This window comes from Cebus imitator, unplaced genomic scaffold (assembly GCF_001604975.1).
Source record: "Cebus imitator isolate Cc_AM_T3 unplaced genomic scaffold, Cebus_imitator-1.0 Scaffold114, whole genome shotgun sequence".
In the NCBI taxonomy this organism is placed as follows: domain Eukaryota; kingdom Metazoa; phylum Chordata; class Mammalia; order Primates; family Cebidae; genus Cebus; species Cebus imitator.
In genome coordinates this window covers 3,982,773-3,993,304 of record NW_016107429.1, presented here as the reverse complement: position 1 = coordinate 3,993,304, position 10,532 = coordinate 3,982,773, and the positions used below count along the sequence as shown (strand labels likewise).

The 10,532-nt window shown below is 39.4% G+C and overlaps 2 protein-coding genes across 3 annotated transcripts in view; both read right to left on the bottom strand.

Moving 5' to 3' along the window:
* The window catches only part of DIAPH3 (diaphanous related formin 3), a 503,028-nt gene that overhangs the window by 358,958 nt on the left and 133,538 nt on the right, over positions 1–10,532 (bottom strand). The window lies entirely within an intron of this gene.
* On the bottom strand, positions 2,276–2,580 carry LOC108311367 (cx9C motif-containing protein 4-like). The gene has a single exon (XM_037742104.1). It carries the CDS (start codon positions 2,519–2,521, stop codon positions 2,276–2,278), a length of 246 nt encoding a protein of 81 aa, XP_037598032.1. The 5' UTR covers positions 2,522–2,580.

Genomic DNA, 10,532 nt, shown 5'->3' with positions numbered 1-10,532 from the left:
TTTTTTTTTTTTTTCTTTTTAACAGACGAGTAGTTCTGTACTCAGATTGCTTTGCCAGAGCCTTTACAATCCTGTTCTACTTTAAAACACCAATACCAGGAAGACAATGCATTATGGGTATGTTTTATGTAATCAGCCTTTGCACACTCCAAGAAAAGGTCTGCTCCACATGAAATATCTAGAGAAAGAATTATTATGCTTTTAATTGAATAAAAAAAATGTTTGGGGTATATTTGAATCATTTATTTGATGATTACATGCTAACAAATGTTTTTAACCAACCAACCAACCGATGGTATTAGACAGGAAGACTTTCTCTGTAGACAGTCTCTCTCCCTCTGTCTGTCTGTCTGTCTCTCTTCCTCCAAGTTAGTGTCTATTTAAGTAGATAATATTATATATTTTTCTTGATTTTCCTTTTGCATATTTACTTGTCATATAATGAACTTACATTTTTTGTAATAAGAAAAATATTTTTAATTACCCAAAAGAATAATCTTACATGAATGTCTAGGGAAACAGAAATCTAGGTGGTTTAAAATCAATATACAAAGCTTCTTCAAATGAGAAAAAATACATTACTGCTCACATGTGACAAACTAACAAATTTCATACCTTAAACTTGGAGGGTCAGCTTTAATACCATATAATATCTAGATCCAATTTACATTCCTCTGTCAGAGTAATATATCACCAATGCTGAATATAATTATAGCTTATTTTAAGCTTTAATTTTCACCTACCTTTACCAAGGTGACTAAATACTTAAAATGAACAGTTCTAGGAGGGAGGACAAAGCAATTAGCATGCCCCATGGGGCAAGACAAACATACACCTACATGCCATTCAATGGCCCATCCACCAAAATTACACTAAATTATAGAGCCAGGCTGGGAATTCAGGAACTATTATAAATAATGTTCAGACTGTAAAATCTACTAACCTTCAAAATACAACCACTAATATGTATATTTTCTTGAAATATACTTCTTAAGAAAACTGTATATTTAAAAACAATCATTTATTCCCACTTTTTATATTAGATAACGCAGTATTCTGCTAGCCTTTTTTTTTTTTTTTTTTTGAAACAGAGTCTTGCTGTATTGTTCAGGCTGGAGTGCAGTAGTGTGATCTCTTCTCACTGCAACCTCTGCCTCCCAGGTTCAAGCAATTCCCCTGACTCAGCCTCCAGGGTAGCTGAGATTACAGGCGTGCACCACGCCCAGCTAATTTTTTTATTTTAGTAGAGACAGGGTTTCACCATGTTGGCCAGGATGGTCTCAATCTCCTGACCTCGTGATCCACTCAACTCACCCTCCCAAAGTGCTGGGATTACAGGTATGAGCCACCACAGCTGGCCAGTATTCTGCTAGTCTTTTTCTGGCTATGACATACTGAAAGGCATAAAATATCCAAATAAAATGAAAATAAAACCAGGTTAACAGGAATCACGAAAAACAAAGCATAAGAAACAAGAGTTCTTGACCTTTAGATGAACAAATAGTAAAAGAACTATGGATTTAAAAACATATATAATAGTATGTGCTCTAATCAAAACTTAAGTCCACTATTAAAAGAAACATAGAAAAGGAAGTATCTTGTTGGAATGTATTAAATATTAGTAAGTAGGTTTCTTAGTCTCAGTTAAACATCATTAGTTCAGGAAAGCACTAAATTATTCATTTTAAATATAGACTAATTTGCCAACGATATATGGGTAAAAGACGTTATGGTCACATTTCAGGCCTTTCATCACTTGTTCCCACCCTAAATATTTGTCACTACTTCTAGTCAGAGCACTCCTAATTATTAAATCCATGATCTTCTCTTGATTCAATAAATTTCATTGTTACCTTTGTGTGGCAATGTACTCATAATGATGCTCAAATTGTGATACTCTTTTAAACATGTCAAACTTAACATGTTAAAAAAAGTTATTTTGGGCCAGGCATGGTGGCTCATGCCTGTAATCCCAGCACTTTGAGAGGTAGAGGCAGGTGGAACACAAGGTCAGGAGATCCAGAGCTGACCAACATGGTGAAAACCCCATCTCTACTAACACCATCTCTACTAAAAATACAGTCGGGTATATTTTTTTCTCTTAAACAGGTTTATTTTAGCAGCTCAGTTTATTACATTCTGCATATTTATCTTTTAATGTGTTTATATTTCTGCCTGTTCTGCATAGATGGCATATTCATTAACTTTTATAGCTGACTTTTTCATTTGCCATTTGCTGTTACCTGGCCTGAAGAAAGGAAGATAAAAAAAAAATTCATTCTGTGGAAACATGGAGCAGCACTTCAGCAGAGCTTGACTTCGATGCAGACTTCAGTGTTAGGTTTTCTTCCTCTTCTTTTTCAAATCCTGAACAGACGACAGACCTTCCCTTCGTATACTGAGCACAACACTTACGCAGTTCTTGGATGACAGACCGACACTTTGATTCCACGTAGTTGTTGGCTTGTAAACATTTCTGTATCTCACAGGCTTGCTTCTGGCACGGATCCTTCGGCGGCATATGCAGAAAATGAATATAAAGTTTCTAGGGCTAATTAACCCGCCTTGAGAACAGCGAGGCTAAAACTTCCAGGTCTCCCACCCTGCGCCACTCAAGACAGGATCAAGACATGAGCCCGGGGGGAGCGAAGGGGCATCCCGGGCCGAGGTCACTCAAACCTAAGTTACGAGGTGCGGGCCGGCAACCAGAAGTGGTCCAGGTGAGCTGTACGAGAGTGGGGGGCTGTGACTTGGAAATAAAATAAAACCTTAACTGTTCTGGGGAGTCACTTTCAAAAGAGCGTTCCCCCCGCTCAAGAGGCCAGCGTTCGTGGAGATGTCGTCTTTAAGGGCTGTCCCCCGAGCGGTAGGCCGCAAGGGCCGCGCAAGTCTCTCCTCAGCGGGCAGGCAAAATGGGCTCCAGCACTCGCGAGGCGCAGGCGCAGAGGCCGCTCACAGATTCCGCCCGCCTACAGCCCCACAGCGCCGCCTCCCTGCCGCCCCTGCCACCCGGCGGTCGGATATGGCGGTGCGCGCCTGTAATTCCAGCTGCTCCGGAGGCTGAGGCAGGAAAATCACTTGAACTCGGGAAGCGGAGGTTGCAGTGAGCCGAAATGGCACCACCGCACTCCAGCCTGGACGACAGAGTAAGACTCTGTCTCAAGGAAAAAAAAAAAAAAAAAGATGGGGGGAATATTTTTATTTTCTTCTCCAAAATTCACCGAACCAGTAACAATGTCCTCCACTGCAGTTAACAGCACTACTATCTGCCCATTTGCTCAAGTAAAAAAAAAAAAAAAAAAATGTTATTCTCAATTCCTCCTTTTCATTCACATCCCACATCCAATCCATCAACAGGTCCTACAGTTTCCACCTCCAATTTATCTGCAAGATTTATTCACCCCTTAGCCCACCACTGCTACAATCCTCACCCAAACCACCCTCCTAGTTCATGTGACTACTGCCAGAGCCTCCAACCTCACACCTCCTAGTCCACTCTCTCCTCCCTTCAATCCATTCTCCCTGATATGGTTTGGTTCTGTGTCCCCACCCAAATCTCACCTCAAATTGTAATCCCCATAATCCCCACAAGTCAAGGGCAGGACCAGGTGGAGGTAATGGGATCATGGGGCAGTTTCCCCCATTCTATTCTCTTGAGAGTGAGTGAGTTCTCACAAGATCTGATGGTTTTATAAGGGAAATCTCGCATTTGCCCTGCTTTCACTCACTCTCTCCTGTCACCCTGTGAAGAAGGTACCTACTTCTCCTTCACCTTCTGCCATGATTGTAAGTTTCCTGAGGCCTCCCAGTAAAGCAAGAAATGTGAGTCAATTAAACCTCTTTCCTTTATAAATTACCCAGTCTCAGGCAGTTCTTTATAGCAGCCTGAGAATACACTAATACACTCCCTGTAGCAGTTAAAGTGATCCTTTTAGAAAGTTAAGCCAGAATAGCTCATCCTGCTTGAAATTCTTCAACAGATTTCCACTTACATAGAATGAAAATCCAGCATCCCTATCAAGATCTTTACAGCCATAACCTCCCTCATGGCCTGGCCACTGCCCATCTTCTCTGACAGCCTTTTGGATTCCACCATCCTCTCTCCATCCTTCTGTCACACACTTTTTCCACCTCATGTTCAGTACTACCGCCCACTCTTCTCTAAACTAGTTCCTTATCCTTTTGGTGTCAAACTCCACCATCTCAGAAAGACTTTCTATAATCAGCTATATCAAAAAACCTCTCCGTTAATCACTCTCAGCCCCCATTTTTTATTTAATGAACTGATTATACCTTTTGTTTTACTTATTTATGCTCTAGGTTTCTCTCTCCTATATGCTTCTCATTTACTGGGTTACCTAGCATAGCCCTTGGAATACCTGCGGCGTGTATAGATTACAAAATCCTGTGCTATACTTTAGTGGCATGTTATCCATGTCACATACCTAGGAACTTAACTAAGAGTTTTATTCTTTCACATGTTAGATGCTTCTCTTTAAAAGGAATCTCAGCAATATAAGAAAAGAAATCCTTGAATCTAGTCTAGTATTCCAAACAGACAATGCATGAAAACACTAAAAATACCTCCTCTCCTATCTTGCAAAATGAGCAATACAGGCTCATGCATTTTACTTATTTCAAGCATTAATCTCCCTATTCTCTTTTTACTATTCAAATCCATTTAACATGTACTCTGATCTTCTCTCCCGAGTCCCATATTAAGGCTTCACAATGACATAACACTTTGTCCCCCTCCTGAGAAATTCATAGCATGGTGGAGAGAGCAGCCACACATATAGACTCAAGAGTACAAGGGCTCAAAATACGTGCACAAGAAATATGTTTTTCTGGTTTCTAAAGCTGTGATGTCCAATAGGGTAGCCACTAGACACATGTGGCTATTTAAATTTAAATTAATTAAAATTTAATTCCTAATCACACTAGCAATATTTCAAGTGCTCAACAGCCACATGTGGTAAACGGCTTCTGTAATGAACAAGTCAGACATAGACCATTTTTGTCACTGCAGAAAGTTCTATCAGACTTCTGTTCAAATGGGCTAAACTTCTACTTAGCCCTGCAGAGGCACTCCAGGTGACATCAGTGACTTTAACCTTGTTTTGGGTGTTTCTTACATATTATTGTATTAGGCCATTCTTGCATTGCTATAAAGAAATACCTGAAGCTTGGTAATTTATAAAGAAAAGAGCTTTAATTGGCTCGCAGTTCTGCAGGTTTTACAGGAGGTATGGTACCAGCATCTACTCCACTTCTGGGAAGGCCTTAAGAAGCTTCTAATCATGGAAGAAGGTGAAGGGGGAGCAGGCATATCACATGGCCAGAGCCAAAGTGTATGTGTTGGCCAGGGTGGGGATGGGGGGAGGCACAGTTTTAAATGATTGTAAGAACTCTATCACAAAGACAGCAGCAAGCCATAAGGAATCAGACCCATGATCCAAACACCTCCCACCAGGTCCCACATCCAGCACTAGAGATTACAATTCAACATGAGATTTGGGTGGGAACAAACATCTAATCTTTATCAGTCTGCCCTTAGCCCCTCCCAAATATCATATCCTTTTAAAATTACAAAATGCAATCATGCCTTTCTAATAGTTCCCCAAAGTCTTAATTCATTCCAGCATTAACTCAAAAGTCCAAAGTGCAAAGTCTCATTTGAGACAAGGCAAGTCCCTTCTACCTATAAGCTTGTAAAATCAAAAACAAGTCATTTACTTCCAAGATATAATGGGGGTACAGTTGTTAGGTAAATGTTCCCATTCTAAATGGGAGAAATTAGCCAAAACCAAGGGGCTATAGGTCCCAAGCAAGTTTGAAACCCAATCTTAAAGCTCCAAAATAATCTTCTTGACTCCATGTCCCACATCCAAGCCACATTGGTGCAAGGGGTGGGCTCCCAGCGCCTTAGGTAGCTCTGCCCCTGCGGCTGTGCAGAGTGTACCACCCACAGCTGCTCTCAGGTGCTGGAATTGAGTGTCTGTGGCTTTTCCAGGTGCAAGATGTAAGCTGCTGGCGTATCTACCATCCTTGAATCTGAAGAAAAGTGACCCTCTTCTCACAACTCCACTAGGTAGTACCCCACTGGGGACTCTGTGTAAAAGGTCCAACCCCACATTTTTCCTTGGCACCACCTTAGCAGAGGCTCTGTGTAAGGATTCTGCCAGCCCCTGCAAGTCTTCTACCCGGACACCCAGGCTTTTCTGTAAATACTCTAAAATCTAGGCGGAGGCTACCAAACCTCAACTCTTGCACTCTGTGCACCCACTGGCTTAACACCACATTGACGTCTCCAACACTTACAGGTTGCACTCTCTGGAGCTGTGGCCCGAGCTGTACCTGGGCCCCTTTGAGCTGAGGCTGATGCCAGAGTGGCAGGGAAGCAGGGAGCAGTATCTCAAGGCTGCACAGAACAGCAGGGCCCTAGGCCTGGCCCTCAAAACTATTCTTCCCTCCTAGGCCTCTGATGAGAAGGGCTGCCAAAAGTCTCTGAAATGCCTTTATGGTTCTTCCCTCATTGTCTTAGACATTAACTCTTGACTCCTTTTTAGTTATGCAAATTTATCTAGCAAGTGGTTGTTCCACAGCCTGCTAGAGTTCCTCTCTGAAAAAAGCTGCTTCTATGCCACACGGTCAGGCTGCAAATTTTCCAAACTTTTATGCTCTTCTTCCTGTTTAAATTTAAATTTCTTTGCTATGACATTGGAGCATAGGCAATTAGAAGAGGCCAGGGCACATCTTGAATTCTTTTCTGCTTGGAAGTTTATTCCACTGTGGTTAAGCACAGTGGCTTACGCCTGTAATCCCAACACTTTGGGAGGCCAGGGCAGACAGATCACAAGGTCAAGAGTTCAAGACCAGCCTGGCCAACATGGTGAAACCCCTTCTCTACTAAAAATACAAAAAATTTGCTAGGCGTGGTGGCAGGCGCCTGTAATCCCAGCTACTCAGGAGGCCAAGACAGGAGAATTGCTTGAACCCGGGAGGCGGAGGTTGCAGTGAGCTGAGGCTGCACCACAGCACTCCAGCCTCGACAACAGAGTGAGACTCTGTTGTATTTTTGGAAAAGGAAAAAAAAAAAAAATGGAATTTCTTACATCCGATACCTAAACCACTCTGAAGTTCAACTTTCCACAAATCCCTAGGGCAGGAGCAAAATGCAGCCCAATTCTTTACTAAGGCATAACATGCATGATCTTTGCTCTGGTTCCCAGTAAGTTCCTCATTTGTACCTGAGAACGTCTTAGCATGGATTTCACTTTCAATATTACTATCAGCATTTTGATCACAATCATTTAACCAGTCTGTAGGAAGTTTCAAACTTTCCCTTATATCCTGTATTCTTCTGAGCTCGCCAAATTCTTCCAGCCTCTGCCCGTCACCCACTTTCAAAGTTCCTTCCACATTTTCAGGTATTTTTATAGCAGTGCCCCACTCTTTGTTACCAATTTTCTGTATTAAGCAATTCTTGCATTTCTATAAAGCAATATCTGCATCTCAGTAATTTCTAATGAAAAGAGGTTTAATTGGCTTATGGCTCTGCAGGCTGTACAGGAAGCATGACACCACCATCTGCTTGCCTTCTGGGTTGACCTTAGGAAGTTTCCAACCATGATGGAAGGTGAATGGGGAACAGGCATCTCACATGGTGAGACCAGGAGCAAGAGAGAGAGTGTGGGCAGAGGTGACATACACTTTTAAATGAGCAGATATCATGAGAATTCACTCACTATTGCTAAAACAGCATGAAGCTCATAGGGATCTACTCCCATGATCCAAACCACCTCCCACCAGGCCCCACCCTTAGCACTGGGGATTACAATTCAACAGGAGATCTGGCCAAGAACAAATATCCAAACTATATCAATTATTAAGAAATTTAATATATAATAAAGGCTGAAATAAACTGTACCTGTTCATTTCAGATCTATATGGCCCCTCTAATAAAAGAAGTAGAAATCTATCACCAATCTAATATTAATAAGTTTTCTGAATCATAAAAATTAAAACTTCTTTCTGTTGTGAATGTGATCCCTTCCTTTGTATTAAGGCCTTTCTTTATATATAGATATGTAAGGGAATACCAAGATAAACATCATCATTATAAAAATCTTTTACTTAACCGACTTAGCAATACCCCAAGACATAATAACAAGCCTAGAAAATTAATCTAAGGAATAAACTATGCTGATTTTTTGTATGTAAAATACTAATAATTCGGTGTCTGCAGTTCAATAATTTCTCTCATGTAATATCTCTGAACAGAAACCAAAGAAACCAAAATATCCAGTTAATAACTTCATACTGATCGCTGTATAGCCATAAACACCTAAGGTTTACATTCTCAGAAAACAAGCAATAATATTTTAAAAAACAACAACAAAAAAGCAAGTTTCTTATATTTCACCTTTATATCCTTAAGAAACTGTAAAGTTTAATTGTATTTTTTTCCAAATTGTTTTGGCTTAACACTCTACTTTTTATTGTTGTCTTTAAAACAGTAAACTGATAGTTTCAAATAATTAAGTTTATTTTGTTTCATTTTGCTTTGTTTTGTTTTAAGAGGCAGGGACTCACTATATTGCCCATGCTAGAGTGTAGTGGCTATTCACAACCACAATTCCACTGCTGTTCAGCATGGGAGTTTAACCTACTCCATTTCTGACCTGGGCCAGTTCACCCCTCATTGTGCAACCTGGTGGTCCCCTGCTGTCAGGAGATCACCATATTGATGCTGAACTTAGTGTGAATACCTGACTGGCATAGTGTACCACATCCCAGAATTCCTGGACTCAAGAGATCCTCCTGCCTCAGCCTCCCATGTTACTTGGACTACAGACATGTGCTACCATGCCCGGCTCAAATAATTAGGTTTTAATTACATTTCCTTTGAGTTATACTTAAATATCAGTAACATAGGGTCCAAAATCTACTTTTAATATGAGTAGCTGCATATACCTAACTCTAGAAATATATGAGCTCTTGTAGTTATATGAAACTACATTAAAAATGAAGATTTTGGATTCTGTGTCACATTGTGATTCACTTTACATGTTAAAGAATTTTTTTAAAAAAATATAATCTTGGTCATTCAAACAGAAATTTATATGTAAATAAACTGGGAGACATATATGGCATATGATATATATATGATACATATATGGCATATGATATATATAGGAGGCATATATGGCATATGATATATGGCATATATTTATCATATGGCATATATATGGCATATATATATCATATGCCATATATGTCTCCCAGTTTACTTAAAATATAAATATAAACCAAATATTTATACATTTTACGACATATATATTATATGGCATATATACACCATATTTTATATATATATATTATGCCATATATATGTGCATGGCATATATAGATATACATACAACTTCAAAAAATATATTTGGAGCACTTTATGATTACAGGCCCTCTCAGGTCAACTATAAATTGAGCTGAGCAACTATTTACCATCTACGGAAAATACACATTTTTCTGTTAAAAGCAAATTAACAAATTTTCAATGTGCTCTTTGTTTACTGTTAACCCTGTATTCAAAGTCAAAATATTTATACATTTTACTACATCTATAAACCAAAACAAAGCTATAGAATGAATGACAATATACAAAAGAAGAAGCCTCCTACCCTTAGGGAACAATCTGGAGAGTCTCTTAGAGAAATGGTGCTGGGTTTGGAAGGACTGTGAAAGTATGAGAAAGTAGTGGCTTGTCCTTCGAAAATATAAAGTTAGTACTTATTTGAAAACATTAATAGTTACTTTCTTCCAAGACATTTTTTCATTAATATTTCATCGATTTCACATGCTTTTAGAAAGGACAGTCACATGACCTAAAATTGGAAGATATTTTCAACTAGTATTTATTTAATAAGCAGTGTTACTTGTCATAAGCATTACAAACTCTGAATGGCAATTAAGAAATAATAGAAGACATATTTCAAGATATATGGCAGTGTCAAAGAGGTAAAAAAGAATATTAATATCCCACCTAATACTTTTTGACTTCTTATTGGAAAGTAATCTTGAAATAATGCCTTTAAGAGGTATAAGTAGGCACATTTCTCTAGCAAAAACTCTTTAAAAAATGCATCTCACTAATATTTTTAATTTACCAAAGGAGATGTTTCTACGACTTCTATGATATACCATATTGCTGATTCCTTCATCCCTGCTACAGGCAGTTACATCAATGACTTCCAGGGACCATAACTATAGCACTTGCTGTCAGACAGATTTCACCTCTCCTTTTCTATTCCTTAATACCTGGTACAAAGCCCACTCACTCCCTTAGCCTCATCCTGCGAGGACAGCACTCCCTGCTGAAGGCAACCTTCCTTAGATCACTCTTTTATTCCCTTGGGACTCTCTTGAGATGAAGGATCTATCATCCTTGTAAATTTTTAAAAATAATATTCAATCTGTCAGAGTTTATCTTCTCTATCTAGTCTCACCATCTGGAATGTAACATTGAGAATGTA